Consider the following 19,420-nt stretch of genomic DNA (forward strand, 5'->3'; position numbering starts at 1 on the left):
TTGGTGGAAAAGTGGACAGGGTTTGTTCTCACAAATTATGAAGTCTAGATGGTTAAAGATGTGGATGCTGTCACGTGGCTAGAGAGAGTGCACACAAACCTTGCAGTATCATTTTTGCAAGGCTGTGCACTTCATATGCGTTACTCTGGACTAGCTTAGAACCATGAAGGACCTGTTGAGTTACACATTTTCTTTTCTGCATAGTGACATCAATTAGTCTTCCAGCACTGTTTCACCATGAATCGGTAACATGAAATAGTGCCATTATTGCTTGGTAATTTTATATTGTGTTACTATGCAGAGTGTGTGAACAGTTTAACTTGCAAGTTGGTTATTTATTCAAATTCTTGATGCAGGGTAAGCGCGGAGTTTGTATAAATTATACAAACAATATACTGTTGACATTTTGTTGGCACCTTGTTGCAGTAAGGGGGTACATTCGGCAGCTTTGCAGCAGTCAAGAATTCAACAGCTTTATGTCCGTTCGATTTGGCTGCGCCAATTCAAGGACTGCTATACGACCTTTGGTTGACTTGCACTCTCCGAAATGGGAGTGCAGCAAGATGGCAGCACTTATGCGTATGTTGAAGATATGACTGCAGCCTTAATGAAATGGTAGCAGTCCTTTCTTGAAAGGGGCAGATGCATTGCTGGTTGTGGCGGGGTTGTACGCGTGAGCAGTGAAGTCTAGCCCTATGGGCAGCATTTCAATGCAAATTTTAAATCGTGTGTATAATAATTCAATGAGTATCTTTGGGAAAATGGTATTCTGGAGCTTGTTAATGGCAAACTTCATTGTGGTTTGCTGTTTGGAAATTCTAAACACATGAGCCAACTGATGGCCATGAATTTGCTGTACTCATGGAAAGGGAGTCATGGTACTTTGTGTTTGCATTGCAAGAATTGTAGTTACCAGCTGCAGAGATGTGACTGCGTGGTCACTTAACATTTTTTAGGGACAGTTGTAATTCATTAATGTAACAATGCTGCACCATGTGATCTTTGTTGGCAGTGCCCCAAAATTGCCTGCAGTCAGAACTAGGGTTTTGAGAAGTTGTAAAAGGTTGAAACTTGCATGTTTATGTTGCGGTAGTTTGGCACTAGCCTAAGTTTTTCTATTACTTCACGATAAATAAGTATTCATTGCAGATGGATGATATTGAACACCAAATTAACCTCTGGACAGGTTCACAGAACCCTTTGAGTGTATTTCTACTAAGACCAATCCGTGATAAGGCTGTGGTTGTGTACTTGTCGTAAACTTCATTGAGATAAGCAGGTATCATAACGTGAAGCACTACAGGATTGCAAATTGATTTTGAACCGTGTATAAAGAAGGCCTGCAAGCCTGGCCCCTGGTTCAGGTCTGAATGTACTTGGTGCCTTTTACCTTCTGCTTGCACACCTATGTTTCTGCGCCATATTGGGAACTTTTATTTAGAGTTGAAAAAAAAAAGACTGTTTTAAACAGAGTGTGGCACATCCTGTAGCAGATTTTGTTTGGCTTGGCTGCATAGTTATCTAAGGCACTGTATAGTAGTTTTCTGAAAAGTTTTATATTTTGTAATCTTTTGGGCTACATTGCACATCACTGCGGCATATTCAACCTATTTATCTCGCAAGATGTCTACAAAAAGCTCTGCTATAGCATAACTTCATGTCATTGTTATATCTTACACGATGACTGCAAAACAAGCTCTGCTACAGCATAACTCCGCGTCTTTGTTAGAAACAGCTTGTCCATATTGTTGACACATCTTCACATGCTCCACAGACTGCACTAGATAACTGACAAACGGTAGAAAGCAATGGGTGAGGTGCATTTCTGAAGTTAGCCCAAAGGATCATGGGAAATGTCTGATTTCGCATTTTCCGCTTCCAACTTTTCCCCCATGCTCGCCTGCTTCATTTTAGTCGGTGTTGATGCCGCTCATTGTACTGAATCATCGCAAGGCTAACGTGGCGCCAACTCTCTTCGGATTTGTGGCACACACTCACACAAATGCGAGCTGTAGTGCATCCAAAGTAAAAATGGGACGAGGCTTTCCTATGCGCATGCTTGCGCTGTGTTGAGATGCAGTGCACTTAGTGGCACATATGGGTAGTTTGCTAGCCCACTGGCAGCCTTTACATGTTGCAAGGAAAGTACATCTATCGTCTAGTCATTTGTGTACGCTTCATCACTTAGCCATGCGGCAAGGAATGATTATATAATGAATGATGCGTTAGACTCATTCAAACACATGCGAAATTGGCTGCAACACATGTACAACAGCCAGCCTACGCTGGCATAATTAACCATGACACTGCACGCTTACATATCTATTCTTTACTTCTGCAGTCATGCCACAGACATCCGCAGTACATGCTGTTTTTGCAATGATGCAGTGCAATTAGTGATGTTGCAGTACGAGTAAATTAGTGAACAATCAATGATAGCACATACAGCGACTGCAATGTAACAGGCAAACAGGGGAAGAAAATTGGAACCAAGAGTATCTAGCAGACTTTTTTCCATGATTCTTTGCCCAGTGTAGGAACGCACCTCTCTTATGACCTAAACTTCCAGTCGGGCTGGAGGACATTAATGTGTACACTTGGATGTTTTATGTCATTGCAAAAGGGAATTTCTTGTGCAGTGCACTGCTTGCAAGTTTCACTTGGCTATAGTGGCTGTCCATGTGGCATGCTGTAACCTTCTAGCTGTGCAGGTTGGCCTGCTGAATTTTGCTGCTCTAGTCGCACAGGCACTGAAGTATTATCTACGCCAAGCGCGTGCTGTAGGACGAAAGACTTCAGGCCATTATCCACGTACGCCAGGGGGCACCGAACCAGGGTGGTTCGCGTAGTGGAGTTTCGCTGACTCGAAAACTCGCCGAAAGTCTGGTAGGTGTGCCCGTGCCAAGCACGCATCATTTCCCGATTACACTCCAGCTGCAGTTGTCGGATGGGGCGGTCGTGCGATATCAGCTCCCGTTTTGGGCAGCTGCTCCTGGTTCTAGAACACTGTTCTCCAATGCTCGCGTCAGGGGAGTTCCACACGATCTCTGGTATCACTTCGAACAAGTGCCACGCGGATTTGTCCAACAATGCGGGCCCCCCTGAGTGGGCTACGAGATCGAGTCGTACACGGAGTCACTGTCCATGTGCGATGTGCCGTAGCCGTCGTCTCCCGCTGGCTCGAAGTCCCCGGCCTTGATAGGAAGCACATCCCTGGACAGCAGGTAACGAGGCGTCCGCGTGGGGCGGGGCCTGGGTATCGACTCGTAGATGTGGTCCGTCGTTGACGCGAACAGCCTCGTAGAGGCATTCGGCCCAACAGTCCGGAATACGCCGAGCTTCTCGAACTCGTCGGCCGTCTCGGACCCGTCTCCTCTGGAGCCCAGCTTTGCCGCCGCCTTCTTCGAGGATGACCTGTGGAGGGACCATAGCCTCTTGAAGGGGTTGCTCGAGGTCGAGGACGTGGAGGACTTTTTGGACAGCGTGGACATCTGGGACTTGAGCGTGGGCACCCCGGAGGAAGGCAGGTCGACGAAGGAGCAGGCCGACTTCTTGCTGGCTGAAGACAGGGACTTCTTGAGGCCGTTGAGCTGCACCTGGTGCTTGGGCACCACGTGGTGCGCCACCTTGATCTCGCTGCGCCACCGGTCCGCTTCCTCGAGGCAGTGTCTGAGCATGCGGTTGTACAGCTGGCTCGACTTGCCCATCTTGCGCGAGTCCCGCTCCGGCACGAAGGAGAAGGTGGAGCCCATGTCGATCTCCAGCAGCGTGGGCCGGCCCTCCTGAAGGCTGCAGGCCAGCACCACTTCTTGCTCCTGCGCGAATAAATGGCCGTCGAGAAACGATATACAGTCAAGCCTCATGGCGGATAAATTCAACCTGAAACAACATTTATTCGTCGTAATCGCTTTTTCTTGTTATGACCATTGACGACTCTGACCGAATATGTCGAAGTTCGGCAGCGGCTGCAGATAAAGTGATTGGGAAATGGGTCCTTAATCATTTTCCAAGCATTTCCTCATAAAGAAGCCGAGCACCAGGCCAGGGGAAAGCTTGTGCCCATTGTATCGCCGGTGGGTACCCGGCGGCTCTGAGGATCGAACCCCGCACCTCCCGCATGCGAGGCGGATGCTGCGATTGCTTTGCTATGTATTTTCACGTAGAGTGCCGCATAGAAACGTGATGAGTTCTTTGTCGGGCGTACCTAAAACGTAAGATGGAGCGGTCGACTAGGCGCGAAATGCAGTTTTTTCTCCTCCTTCAGCTCCCTCTGAACAGCAGCTGCCGTGCTAAGACACTGCCAAGAACTTCCCCACCGTTCTTGCTCTTACCGACTTGAACAGTTAAACTCATGCTACAACGTTGATACTTCTACTTGCAAAGGAATATTACTGCATTAACCAGAAGAGTTAAATTCCCGTTTCAAAGAGAGCCAAACAGGAGCGAAGATAGGCGGACAGGAGGTGACGTTCTTAGCTCCTGTTAATTCATCCTGTTTGTTGCGCAGTAAATTTTCCAGAAATACGATGCACCAAATAGCCGGACTTCGTACAGTTTTTGTACAGTCTTCCGTATTTCAATGGAAACTCTTACAAAATATGTGGCGTTCAATTCACTATATGTATCGAATAATGGGGTATACGCATGATTTCGTTATGGACATTGTTCTCATAACGAGGTTGAAGTGCAGTCTTTGTCATAAGTATACAGCTCAAGGGGTTTACTTCTAACCCTTATATGGGAGCTCTTGTATTGTCCGTAGGAATTCTAGAAGGTGGTGACTGCAGTTACGTTCAAAGAATGCTGGAGATACATAACGAGCCACACAGCACGACCCAGAAACAAACCCCGTGGACTCTATACTCTTGAAAAGGGCTGCACATAAGTGATGATGCGACGTGAGTGTTTAGTTCCTGCATGTATGCAGATAGATGGATGAAATCAGCTTCCACGTGTACTCGTGCGAGCGCTCTACGGAGACCAGCAGAAGGTGGCTTTCACTGCATCAAAAGTTATATGTAGGCGAAGCGCGCTTTCAAGGGGGCGATGAACGGTGTCGTCGGGTAAAGCCCTCGGGACCACCCATCTTCGATGCCATTTGACCAAACTTTTCGCAAAATATGTATGCGTTGCAGTATATTTCGCAGGAGAAAAATAACCTTTTTTTATGCTTATGCTAAACGCACTGGAACAGCTGATGAAGTCGAGAGTTTGACGGAATCCCGTCTGGCCGGGGGGATACATTTCAAACTAGAACAGCAGATTATCACAACCGGAAGGACTACGAAAGGCGTCAAAATCTGCGTGGGAGAGAATTGCACGCACACTCTGAACATTGCTCACGTGCACAGTTGAACCATTTCTATAGTGCCACCAACGTCAGGATCGTTTGCTACTTAGTAAAATTATAGCGAAGTGTCAGTTCAGAATCTCCTAAATTGACTCAATTTATCCTTCAAATATCACATTGAGTTCTAGCCTAAATTAAAAGTGCCTACAACACACTGTACACATAGACGTTTAATTCGGACCAAAGTGTATTGTGTTCTTATTGAGTCACAGCAGCGATAACACGGGAACACTTTGATATTTTTTTTTTGCGGTGTGTTTGTTGGTGGCTGCTTAAGTTTTCTCTTTGCGCTCCAGGCAGGGAATTCTGAGGATACCCCGCATCACCAGACGCCACATATTGCTGGTATACGTTCCGCACACAACGGTATCGCGCTTTATAAAATAAGCGCGACGTTTTGGAGGAGGGTAAGGGGGACAGGTGCCCGTACCTGCACGTGTTCGAGCCTGAGTATGCCGGTGAATCCGCACGGGGTCCTGAGCAGCGGTCCGCACACCAGGCGCACGGTGAGGGGCACCCGGGCGAAGCGCAGAAGCTGCGTCAGCGGGAACACGTGGTTGGGCGAGCGAGAGGAACGGCGCGCCACCGAGTAGAACTTTCCCCGGGACGAGAGGGGCACGAAGACCACGTCGCCCGTGGCCGCGTGGCAGCACTTGGCGTAGCGGCACTCAGACACGGAGACGCCGCGCAGGGCGCCGCCGCAGCTGGTAGCCCGGATGTTCACGTCCTCGTAGACGCCCAGGAAGCCCAGCACCTGGCCCGGGATGACCTGTGACCAAGCAGTGCACACAGAGTTCGTCGTCATCGTCATCATATTCGCATGCCATCGTACACGTCCATTGCTTCTCTGCGATGGTGTAGCGATGGCTCACTGTTAGTGGCCACGAACATGACGAAGTTGAATTAGTGAATGAGTAATTAATTCAGAGAAAGAGCTCCGTCGTGCTTTTCTTTCTATGTCTCCGTTCCATTTTACGACAAGTTATCTCCAGAAAAGCTGCAGATGGAATGGAGATCCTCAGTGCACACAGCTTAAACGGCTGATGCCTAACACGGCCTTTCGTTAAAATACTAGGCCTTTGTCACCGCAGACGAAAACAAGGAATATGCTTGAGACAAGACAGTGGCATCGCCCTATTCTGTTTCGAACCTTCTACGATGCTTCTTCTCCATTTATCTACACAGGGACTCAGTCCTTGCAAATCTGGCGCGTACGCAGGGAGTGACAGCGTACATGAGTGGCTTGCGCACGGTGTCGTAAACTGCAAACCAGTATCACTGGTGTGGCGCCAAGTATGTGATACTACGTGCAGCGAAAGCATTGGGGGAGCACACGCACAAAAATATCCTACTTCTTTTCCGCGCAAGAGAGCAGAAGGCCGGATGGGACAAAGCGAAGGAATGGCCGCACACTGGGAATCAAAATTTCGGCCGAGTGTATGTGTGCCCACATTCAAACACCCCTATTTCTCCTCTTCTTTCCTGTCTTCACAGCGGGGAAACTGAAAAAGGAAATTAATTAAGAAACGATAGGCCCAGTAATGCCCGCACACTCTCTGGACTGGAAGCCAAGGTGCGGTCCTTGTGTATACTATGAATAGAGTGTACTAGTACACTCTAACCATGACCGAGACCATGACTGTGTCTTTTCTTACCCCTGCTGCTTTCACTTTTTCCTTCCGGTTTGTCGCGCTGCTCTTGAGGGAGGGATATGTGCCACCAACTAGCACCACGCCATGTGGTAACCTTGCGTTGTTCCTTCGTCTTATCAAGATGGCGGCCGCAATGACGTCAGCGCAAGCCCTTCAATACCGGTGTGCTTGCAGTAATAGCTACAGTACCACTCACCACGGTGCGGCTGTACTCTGCCCTTCCGGTCTCGTGGCTGTGTCCCAGCAGTCGGTATCCCTGCAGGGGCTCCCTGGCCAAGAAGTGGGACACGTGCGCCAGCGCCACCTGCTCCAGGCAGCTGAAGTAGCCCGCCGTGTGGCCGTCCTCCGAGATGATGGCGAACCAGCCTGCGCATGGCAACGACAACAGCCGCGGATCAGGCATACGAGTCCACAGAGTAAAACATTCCTCTTGCGTTTTACGTCTTGCAGCAAGGGACGCTCTTTAGGGATTACGACGCAACGCTAGCATGCGAGCAAGGCGCCACCTTGGCTCTGACCAACATAGCCGTTTTACACAGTGAAAAAGTATACGAAACAAAAAGCGAAGCTTGTTGTTTCAGCTGACGGCACATGACTCCCCATGCGTGTTTCCTCCTCACTTCTAGGGCAGTCTTGAAAACCTGCACTTTCAAGCAGACTGTCTGCGTGAAGCACGGGAGTGTCAGTTCCCACGGTTCAGATCCAGCGTGCTATCACATGCTTAGTCGACACACGCGATCAAGAACTGAACCAGCGCACAGTGTTTCATTTTCAACTAGGCTTTCACTTCACCATAAGTGTTGCGTTGTCTGTGTTCCCTCTGGTGGTAAACCAAGCGCCGACTTCCGTTATTCCTTGACAGTGCTAGTTGTACACCTGTCACCAGAGCATGTGAAGTAGGCTGTTCACTTTGTTTTTGAAAAGAGAAACGAACCGCAAAAAGCGCTAAACACGAGAGGTGAAAAAGAGCCATATCATTTAGGCCTTTGGTGCGCACCGACACCAATGACACCAGGATACGTTTTATATCAACACCTCCCATAATGTTGTTGGACCCGCCCTCCTGGGTCTTCTGCTTCAGTATCCACTCATTCTCATTCTCTCTCATCTTTCACTCCTTCCATGGTGTGGTTGATGTGTAAGAGAGCTGATGTTGCATTCTGTCTAAATGGAACATAACTACGACGAAGCAGTAAGGATTGCCCAGGGTTTGGAGATAAGACCCGAAGAAAGAATTCCTACAAACAGACTAGTGAAACAATCGCAGGAGAGATAGTCAAAGAAAAATGGGAAATAAAGTCTTTTTAGTATATTTAAAGATGATGGAAATGATCGTGACACAGCTTTGGAAGAAGTTTGAAGTTAACATAAGAATCTGCCGACCGCACTGATTATGACCGGGACATGCACTCACGCTGGCTTCAAATCATGCGCCTTGATGTTCGCACCGAATTAGAGATATACCGCAACAGATACATAGAGCATTAAATTGCGAAGGATATCTCCACGCCGTTCCTCTCTTCCCGCTATCTTCCTTCTCCCCTTCCTTTCTATGAAGGGCGCAGGCATAACTTTGCATCTCTTCAAAAGCGCGAAACCAAGCCAGCGGAGAACGCGCGAAATACCGAGTTACGTATACTTCTCCGCGCCATCACCGTTGACGAGCGTCGTGACGGGTGTTTCCCAGACCTTGTGCTTCAGGGCGCGAACTGCGTCTTCCGCCCTTGGTGGGAGAGATATCGCACCGTCCCGAAGAAGAAGGCGCCGAGGCGATTCGGCAAGGCGTCCTTCGCGGCCGGGTCGTATCGGCCCGTCCGAAAACGGACATGACGGCTCGTGCCGCGCGAGGAAGCAGAGCAGCCAGATTGAGAGGGAACGGCGGTGTGAGCCCGAAGGAAGACCATGTTATACCGCATTTTATCCCTCAAAAGCCGCGCTCGGGAACTGGTCCGGAGTTCCCGGGTTCGAACCCGGCCGCGGCGGCCGCGTTTTGATGGAGGCGAAGGAGGAAAGAACATTTATTGAGCTCTCAAATTCGTTTTTGATGGCTTCAGATGGTGTCTTCCTTCTTCGGTTGACACTCCATCTTGTTACAGGGTTGGGGCCCTAGTCTAAGGCTCCACTGAGTATGGCTGCGCCTCGCACTCTGTTTATCAAAACCTTTTGAGTCTCCAGGTGTGTGCTGGTCAGCATACCCTCCCACTGTTCCATATTCGGGTTATTGACTATCATAATGATCGGCGGCTCTATCTTTTTACAGGCCCATGACGTATGATAGTGTGTTGGTTTGTCACCACACCATAGGCATCTTGCCTCGTACTGTGTAGGAAACATTTTGCTTTAGATATTTAGTTCGGGGAAGGTGTCTGTTTAGATGAATCTCCATGCAGCTGCGTCTTCCTTGCTTAGTCTTGCGTTGAGTGGTGGATATCTTCTTACACCTTTGAAGTAACTCAGCAAGTCTGAATATTTTAGGGTTACTGGTTCGGGTTCCTCGTGGCTGTATGCATAGGGTGCTCAGCTTGTATGTCCTCGAGCCACTCTATCAGCCACTTGGTTTCCCTTTACCGCTGTATGCCCTGGTATCCAGATAATCGTGTGTTTAATGTTTTTGTCGGCTGTGTGGCTGTATATAATGCGTAGCGCTCTGCTCCCTATTCTGCCATTCATGTAATTTCGACTTGCCGTTTACGAGTCCGTTACGATCGTCAGAGATCTGCCGGTACGGTTGCCTTCCGAGATTGCTAGAGCTATCGCCGTCTCTTCCGCTTCCACTGCCGTGCAGTCCTTTAGTGACGCGCTTGTCACTTCTTGTAGGTTTTCGTTTACAACTGTGACTACTGCGCCGTTGTTGTGGTCGTATCTCGCAACGTCGGTGTATGAAATGTTGCTTTTCTCCTCTAACCTTTTTGCATGTGTTCGGCCATATATAACCTCACTTCTTGCCTTATGTAGATTTGGATCCATATTTTTTTGGTATCGGCGCTACATGTATTGTGCTGCGATACTCTTCGGGTATCTCTTTTGTGGCCTCGAGTTCCTTTACACGTCCTTCGCTGCAGTATCTTCTTAAGAGTACCCTTCCTGCTTTGGTTTGTTTTAGTCTTTGGATTTGGTTGCTCATTATTGCCTCCTTTAGCGCGGCAAAGGTATTATGTATTTCTAGCGCTAATAGTTTTTCGGTTGATGTGCGTTGTGGCAGGTGTAATGCTGTTTTGTATGCCTACCTTATTAGGCGAAACGCAAAAAGGCGCCCGTGTGCTGTGCGATATCAGTGCACGTTAAAGATCCCCAGGTGGTCGAAGTTATTCCGGAGCCCTCCACCCACGGCACCTCTTTTCTTCCTTTCTTCTCTCACTCTCTTCTTTATACCTTCCCTTACGGCCCGGTTCAGGTGTCCACAGAGATACGTGAGACAGTTACTTCTCCATTTCCTTTTCTCAAAACCATTTTTTTTCCTCACAAGCCGCACTGCACTTCTCGCTTCAGTCAATGAAAATGAAAAAAATAGGGGTGGAGAAAAGGAAAGGCGCAGGACTTGCTACAAAATCGGTGGATTTCTCAAGCGTGCAGAAAGGAAAGGGATGAAGGAGGAAGGAAAATAATTCACTGATAAAAAGGCGCCGCAGTGGATGGCTTCGGGTTAAAGCGCAACAACGTTTAATCCCAAAATACTCTATGTAGCGCAATAATAAAGCCAGTACAAAACGTAATGAACAAATAGTCAAGCTGGGATTGCCACTGGAGGGGAACGAATGTGATTAGTCGATAATAATAATAATAATAATAATAATAATAATAATAATAATAATAATAATAATAATAATAATAATAATAATAATAATAATAATAATAATAATAATATCAAAAATAATAATAATAATAATAATAATAATAGGTTCCGTTAGGGGGACTCAATAAGGAGAGGGAAGGGGTGTTTAGCGGTCATAGGCAAGCATACAGGAAGGCAAATAATTAGCAGAACAAAAACATTATAAGACCATCAAAAGTGGGAACATAAAATAATTGTTAGAGAAAAAATATGACACAATATAGCTATACAGAAAGATCGAAAATATATCAATAATGCACACAAATTTGAATGCACAAACACGAAATATGGCAAAAAGTAGAACAGAAAAATAATAGACGATAATGCAGCAATACAAGCAAATCGGTTTGAAGTGTAAGGTAATTAGTAAAACTGTGGCGACAGGAATTCGGGGCGATGTCCTGTGTTAGACAGCCCGTCTTTTCGTCGAGAAACAAGCCACGTTATGATACGCCTCTGGCTGCAACCCGCGCGGATTACGGAGCGAAAGATATGGTACCCCGTCTGCCACGATATGCAGAAATCAGGACGAAAACGACGCTCGGAGCATTCGCTCGCTCTACTGATCCGGAGTTCGCGGGTTCGAACCCGACCGCGGCGGCTGCGTTTTTATGGAGGAAAAACGCTAAGGCGCCCGTGTGCTGTGCGATGTCAGCGCACGTTAAAGATCCCCAGGTGGTCGAAATTATTCCGGAGCCCACCACTACGGCACCACTCTCTTCCTTTCTTCTTTCACACCCTCCTTTATCCCTTCCCTTACGGCGCGGTTCAGGTGTGCAACGATATATGAGACAGATACTGCGCCATTTCCTTTCCCCCCAAAAAACAATTTTTAAATTATTATTCATTCGCTCGCGCATTACGTCAACATGCCGACGGCTCGCCCACCGCTATTCCTAGCCCATTGTCCCCCGCTGGCATGTAGGCGGTGGAGATGGTCTTCCCACACAACAGAAACCGATGCGTGTGCGTTGTACACGACACTGGAAAACACAGCTGGTTCATAGTAGAACGGGCTGCATGAAGATTCCAATAATTCCGCATGTTTCTTGTGTGGCTGCTGGAAACTTAAAAATGGGTTCCATATTTTCCCTGAAACTGGTACGTAACAAGTGTAATTTAGACCGACTGTTCAGGCAAGACATACAATAAGGCAGGAATACATACAGACGGCGTATGACGTTAAGCACATCACGAAGAAACCACGGAAAGCAGTCAGAAGTCGTACGAAAAGCTTGCGGACAGCACATCGATTTTTGCATATTCTCCATATCTTACGCACTCCATATTCTATTAATCAAGTGCGCCTAGCTAATCGGGAAATATTTCAGTAGGTCTTTCCAGCTGAATATCGGCACAACCAACGCCACATATCTACGAAAAAAACTCCGTTTTAAGCCCGCCAAAGCGAAGTAGGCGGGGAACGCAATATCAGATATAGCTATTACGAAAATTCGAAGGTTCGAGTCACCAACTGTTAACTGTCAGCAACACGCCGCGGCATGATCGGGTCTTGATGCGAATTTTCTCAACTGATATGGTTGATAAACTCTGCCTACAATCGTCTGTAAGCGTCACGACCGAGTCTAAACGTTGTTGGCAAAACGCGTGATGTGTTTCGACGAAGTAAGATGACGAACAGCCTTTGTATTCAGAAAAATCATAACAGCGCGACTGCGAGTCGCAAGCACGCAGACAATGTATAATAAAAAACACGGGTTTTGGTAAACTATGGCAATGCCAATTAAGTTATAGCAGCCCGTCGAAGGCCGGCAGCATATGCGTGCCGAGGCGCTATCTCGAACGTGTTTCTGCGTCGACACACAAGAAGCGGTACCGCCGGTGAAGCAAGTTAAAGTTATACAAAGTTCTACAAGTTAAAGTTCTCTTAAGGATAAAGCCACTTAGACCAGCAACTAGTGCTATTGATCGTCTAGCTACCTTGTTGTGAGTGTGATTATTTAATACGGTGAAACCTCTACATGAGGAAAGGACAAAGCTAGAAGCCTTCACCTATTTCGCGGCAAGTAGCGGTTGAAGTCACGGCCGCTTCCGCCGGCATCAGACTTAGCTAAGGTCTCCTTACGGGTATCCACAATTAAGTATGAATGCATAGCGTGCAGGAAATTCTCGCAGTCACTTAAATCTTCTAGGCGCTGCTTAGCCAACGTTACCGCACTGGTGAGCGCCTAGAGTGCGTTTACGGCGCAAGTAAAGCGTGCTGGAGTGCGATGACGTCATCACGCACGCAGTCGGGCATCACCACGCAACGAAAGCGCTACGCTCGCCTAAAAGGAAAACGGGAAAGCGCGGCTGAAAGCGGAAACAAGATGGAGGGAACGTGCGCGTGTACGCGAGGTGAACGTTTGCCACAACGGCGGAGAATACCGTGACACGCATATCTCTCCGCTTTCCCTCACGTCGACTCTTTTTCTCTCCATCTCTCCCTTCTTCTTTCTATTCTCTTCTCTCCTATACCACAGAGCGCGCCATCACCGAGGGTCAAAGGGTCCACTTGACACGAGCTAAGCGTCGTCCATAGCTGATGACTCTGGCTGAACAAGAGGCACACGCTGCAGCATAAGAAGACATTTTATTTCTATTATTATTCTTCTCTCCCCCCCCCCCCCCCCCTAAGGGAAAGTGAAAATTGAAAATAGAAAGTTTGCCGATAAACAACGCGTGCGTTGTAGCAACCCTAATACGACGAAGAAGCCTCAGTCCTTGACATAAATGAGCTGTCGCGCTGCGGGCTGTTGCACATTTGGTGCTGCGCGGACGGACTCACGCCGGCTACATCGCAAAATCAGCGCAGGCTGTGCTGGCCCGACCCAGGCGATAATATGCCCAGTTGTTGCATGCGCCCGCCAATGCGCGAATTCGCGCTATGACATCACATCGATGTCGAGGAAGGTGCGGTGGTCGAGAAGATGCGGAGTTAGCTAAAAAGCTAAACAGTGGAAAGAAAAAGTATTGCTGAAGTACGGCTCACTCGAGTGCAGAACGAAATTGCGTGCGTTGACAGAGACAATTATCTGTTCTTTGGGCGCGCCAGCATCGTTGACGTCATTGTGTAGGTTTACGGCGCTGTCCGTAGCGATGCGAGCGTATGCAAGGCCCCCGCGGCGAAAGTATTCCGACATCTCTCCGTCGTCGCCGCGCACAGTCTTGATGACGATGCGGCGTCGGTCGCGGTGCGAGCTCTGCGGTCATCCGCATCGCCTTAATTCTCTCCCAGTTACCGCCCGTTTTCCATTATTTTCGTCAAGGACTTTCCTTCTTTTTTGTTTTGCGTTCATTGTATCGTTAATGTCGCTGCGGTTCAGCGACATCTGGACCAACGTTCTTGCGACAACAAAAGTACCGCTCCAACGGCGCGTGCCGCCGTACGGTCACGTGACTTCGACGATTTCGACGTGACTACAGCCGTGCAGTGCTGCGGAAGCCTGAGTAGAGTTTGGCGCACAGGTGGAACCCACGCGCAGCCGAAATGAAATAGAGCAGCGCGTTCGCATACGAGAAGAAATTCAGTTATTTCTGCACTGAATTTGAAAGCGTCCTCTCGGCAATATTTGTGCAGACGAGTAGTATCTGGAAACAGGAAATGCTGTGATTCTCCCCCGTACTCGTGGACTGATGACTGATCGAATGCTATCAATGCGGTAGTTCTCTTTCATACTAGGCCAACCTGTACGATTGCTAAAATGGTTCTTCTTCATATTGATTGAGATAGAGATATTATTTGGCTGTAATAGACATTTATTGGCTGTCCGAATCACGATAGAAGCAGCCTGCACGATGGGCAGTTTGTAATTTCCCATCGTGTGCGGCTAGTCTAGTGAATGCTTTCTCGAGCGCTTCTGCCCATTTGGCCCGGCGCACTAAGTGATGAATAGGATGCATCTTCCTGGGTAGTTCGGGTACAATTATATTGTCCTGAATTTAATTGTACTGGAGCCCTCTGGCTACCCTCTTTCTGTTGGGCATTAAAAGTTTTCCTATCCTATCCTATCCTATCCTATCCTATCCTATCCTATCCTATCCTATCCTATCCTATCCTGTCCTATCCTATCCTATCCTATCCTATCCTATTCTATCCTATCCTATCCTATCCTATCCTATCCTATCCTATCCTATCCTATCCTATCCTATCCTATCCTATCCTATCCTATCCTATCCAGTGAATGCGACTCCTGCAGGTATATAGGCTGATGCCGTCTGCAGCCTCTTACACCGTTGCACCGTTTTAACGAAACAGGGCGTAGGTGACGTGCGAGCACAAATGAATTTCTGTGGAGCGCGCGCGAGCGACCTGTCTGACCTACCTGCGAGGCTTACTGAAGAAAGACTTTGAACAAACTCTGCCTGCACGATTATCGGCTCTATAGTCAACGAGCGCGATCGCGAGCATTGAATTGAAGCCATGGAAAAGACGACTGCCTCGGAACGCAGTAGGCGAGACAATGAAAAAGAACGCCGAGCCTCAACTGCACGTTCTCTGCTCGTCCATGACGACTTTTCGAACCATTTATTCTCAGGGTATCTGCCGCGATTTCCGCCGTACAACTGACGCTTTTTTTTTTCTTTATTCAGAGGCCATCAGGTATCGCCGCTTCGCTCACAGCGTTTTCAGAAACGTCTATCAAATAAAATTTATCATTGTGGTCACTGGAAAAGAAAACCGCGGAATGTTGGTGAAGGCAGGCATTGAATCGCAGACGTCTTGCTTCCAAGCCGAGCGCGCGAGTATTGATTGGTTTGGTTTGGTTTATGGGGGTTTAACGTCCCAAAGTGACTCAGGCTATGATATACGCCGTAGCGAAGGGCGCGAGTCTTGAATAATCGCTCGACTTCAAAGAAAGTGAGATGTAATTGATTCATGCATAGGGCATGTGCAGCCAATGTGTCTACCAGGAGCCAAACTGTGTTACTATGACGCAATTTTCAGTATATAGTCCGCAGCGCTCTATTGTGGCTGAAAAAATCTTTGTGGCTGAAAAATTGGAGATGTACAGTTTTTATAAGTCTTCAAACCCAACCAGACAGACAAATCTGTCAAAGTGTTTGGTTTTCAAATAATCTTTTCATACTAGAATGACCGCACCTGGTACATTGGTTTGTTTTCAGAGTTTAACGTCCCGAAGCTACTCAGGCTATGATCGACGCCGTAGTGAAGGGCTCCGGAAATTTCGACCACCTGGGGTTCTTCAACGTGAACTGACGTCGCACAGTACACGGGCCTCTGAATCACGTTGGGAATTTCATACTATAGTGGGTGGTATTAAAGAAGAAAATGCCACATATTCTGCACCTCTAGAGAGTCAGAAAAACCCAAAATCTCAAATTTTAAATATATATACTCTACAGACTGTACACCGGAATGCTTTGATTTGCATTGCTGCGCTTACGTGTTAAAAATGTCCAATAGTACTTTATGAATGTATACTGCAGCGCGATAGAATTCAAGAATGAAGCGGCAAATGCCCTTCAAAGGCGGCCCTCCAGCCAATGGAGTCTACGTCGCGGTTAACCCATTTAGATCTGCTAGCGTTATATTGCAGGGAGTGGCAGACGAAAGCGGATTAACTAAAGATTAATCGGATTAACAGCGGTGTCAGGAAAATCATCGAGACACCATTGGCAAGAGGGCCTCCTTTGATGTGCATCCGCCGCTTCGTTGAGTTGTATCCGAAAACAAGTACGATCACATTGCATTAAATAACATATATTTTTGTCGTTTACCGTTGACCTGAAGAAAAGAAGAAAATGGCAAGTCTCAATGACCATACACCTTTCTCTGCAGTTCGCAAGTGTGCACGTTATTTTTCCGCATGTTATGTGTGTAGTATGTGTGTTCTACCATTGAGCCCATTATTTGTCTATATATCTTTACCCTGCAATGATGCAAGACAGTACGCTGTAGGTATTAAATACAGAAACAGCTGCCAGCGAGGACCAACTCGCAGAGTGAAAGCTGCGGATAGAAAGAAGCGAATGAAAAGAGAGATAGACAACAGAGCACCTATGGCACTCTTTTTAATGAAGCTTGACATCTGACCTCCGACAGCGGATCGCGCGCGCTGAGTTCGCGAGCTGTTAACCCGCAGTCGTTCGGCCTCGATAGAGCCACGCGTCCTCAGATCACCGGAGCTGTCGCGTGCCCGTGAGGTTTCGCGTTTTCTACTCTTTCACTTGATGACGGCGGCCCCGATAGAGCGATGGGGCTGCTGTCGCAGTGTACGAGGTCGTCGCGCTGCTAGCGCACAATGAGCATGATGTGCGTTCAGCACTCACTGACGTCATTCTCCGTCAGTGTGGGTTAGAGCTTTAAGCGAACCTTCCTCTTCCTTTCGAGGCGAAGGTGCAAAGGCCATAATGAAAAGACCGTAAGATATGGAAAGTTTGGCACAGGTACATTCAGACGCTGGTTCATATCCAGCAATTCTGGACAAAAGCATTTCTGAGCGAGAACCCGTTTATCAACGAAATTTTTTTTATATATAATGTAAGATTTCACTATAGCAGTGAATATACCCGCAGATCACCCGATGACAGCCTTACATTTTTTTTCTATTAACGTTTTTGCTATCGTCAAAGCGTTCCCCATTGGTTTTCTAAGACAGTCTTAACTATTAGATGCGATTGATGGAAACACTTTAAAAGAAAGATTTTGCGACATATAAGGAGAATGTGCCATTACCCTCAATATTTCCGTAACAGTATCTTACAATTCTCCAATTTTCAAAATTTTTGTCCGAGAAAGTTGGACATAAGTGGAGCTGAGACCGGACGGCGAAGGTGGCAGATGAAGACGTTCATTAAGGTGTCGAGAAATCAGGGGACGCACAACCGAACCGACGTCCTGAGATACACATGGACATACAAGAAGGAATCTCGTTCGTTACGCAACCGTCCACGTTCGAACATAGCGTCGACGAAACGGATTTGTGTGCGTGCGAATGCAGTTCGGAGCTATATCGCGGCGGTGCAAAGTTAACCGCTTCACAACGCCTATGATTACCATATATAATTTTTTTGCCATTGTTATAAGCGGAACACGACTGAGTTGAATGAATTAATTAAAGCGTTGTTTCAATCGAGCAAAGCCTTCTCTGGCGATTGGGTGAAGACCCTATAGTCCGTCGCCCCTACCGGGACTTCACCAGCCCTCACCTGGACATTCAGGCGTCGCAGATCTTCTAGGTCTGAGTTGGACAAAGCCTTCTTTCACTGTCCCTGTGATGGGTTTGATGACTGCCGTGTTGCATTGTCAGCCCCATGAGGTGTGCCATCTCTCCGCAGAGTGGACAGGCGCCCATAGGCTGTTGAGTGAATTTTGCTTAGCAATACTTTCTGCTTACCATAATTCTCTTTTTGTAAATCGGTAGGAGAGACCTTTATATACAGGTGCAGCCTAGGTAACCACCTACAGATCTTGGATGGCACATATTAAGATGTAATTTTTTCAAAAATAATTATTACACCTTCGACGTAGCTAGAGAAGAGTGTTCGATGTATCGTGGAAGATGACTGCGACGTGATAAAACCGAACGATATTCAGTAAGTTTCTTGTATGATTAGAGCGTGGTAGTTAACCTCATTTTTTTTCGGTATCACTTTCCTCTCACAGTTAAATTTGTGGCCTATGTTCCTTAGCAAGTTTTGTGCTATCATGCACGGGGAAAGCATAATACCGACAACTTGCTTGCGCAGAGCGGAAGCGATGCGGGAAATGTCCGCGAACATTTCAGGACGCCGTTATTGTATTGCGGACACACACACAACTTAGCGTAGTTAAAAATCAAAATAACAAGCAACACTGCCTAAAAATATACTTTACAGCCATGACCCTCTCTTTCTAAAAAAATCAAGAAGAGCACTATCCTTATAATGAAGTCCTGACCAGCTTGTTTTGCTGTCACGAATGGTGCCTTTTACCAGTTATTCATTGCGAAACAGTTTACAAGTGTGATTTCTCATAGAAACAGCCGGCAAGAGCTTCATATAACAAGCCGCACTCACCACCTTTTTTATCTTATTAAACTCGATCTCTCTTTTTGGGAACACATGATGGAGCACTCAGGGCTCCCTCGACGCAGTCTTATCAGCCTCGTGCTACTTCTAATTAATATTTCGCTGCACGTCACATACCTTCCGGACGGACGCTGCTGAAGCGTGGCTGAAGATGTCTAACCGGATTTTTATCTCTAAAAGTCCGTGTCAGGGCGTCTGACGCCTGAGAAAGCGTGATCACGCTTCTTCGCCAGAAACTCAGAGAGAAACGAATCCCCGGGTATTCGCTAAACGAACAAGCAAAACTCCCGCCGTCGAAAGTATGCAGCAAACAGACAACACAACAGACGCCAGAGGAGAAAACTAGGACGTTGCGCAATCAGCGCCGATCGAGACTCCGTGTCAGGCCATTTCACGCACCAGGAGAACCACCGCCCCTCCGAGAGTAGGCGGTAGAGTGTGGGTGGGAAGGTGGGGAGGCGGGAGCGCGGTGGTACTGCAATAACGCCCGCCGCGAAAGTGTCGACCGGGACGAACAGCGCCTCAAGAAGCGCAGCGAATTCGAGATTCGAG

General features: G+C 47.5%; 1 protein-coding gene across 1 annotated transcript in view; it reads right to left on the reverse strand.

The window, feature by feature from the left end:
* Positions 1–1,413: 1,413 nt before the first annotated feature.
* LOC144107888 (uncharacterized) overlaps positions 1,414–19,420 on the reverse strand; it is an 84,150-nt gene continuing 66,143 nt past the window's right edge. Inside the window, exons 4-6 of the mRNA XM_077641110.1 lie at positions 7,199–7,368; positions 5,781–6,119; positions 1,414–3,815 (exon numbers count right to left, since the gene is read on the reverse strand). Of these exons, the coding sequence (XP_077497236.1) occupies positions 3,111–3,815; positions 5,781–6,119; positions 7,199–7,368 (1,214 nt within the window). The 3' untranslated portion in view covers positions 1,414–3,110. The remainder of the gene's footprint in view (positions 3,816–5,780; positions 6,120–7,198; positions 7,369–19,420) is intronic.

Source organism: Amblyomma americanum, chromosome 10, assembly GCF_052857255.1.
Source record: "Amblyomma americanum isolate KBUSLIRL-KWMA chromosome 10, ASM5285725v1, whole genome shotgun sequence".
Classification (NCBI taxonomy): Eukaryota; Metazoa; Arthropoda; class Arachnida; order Ixodida; family Ixodidae; genus Amblyomma; species Amblyomma americanum.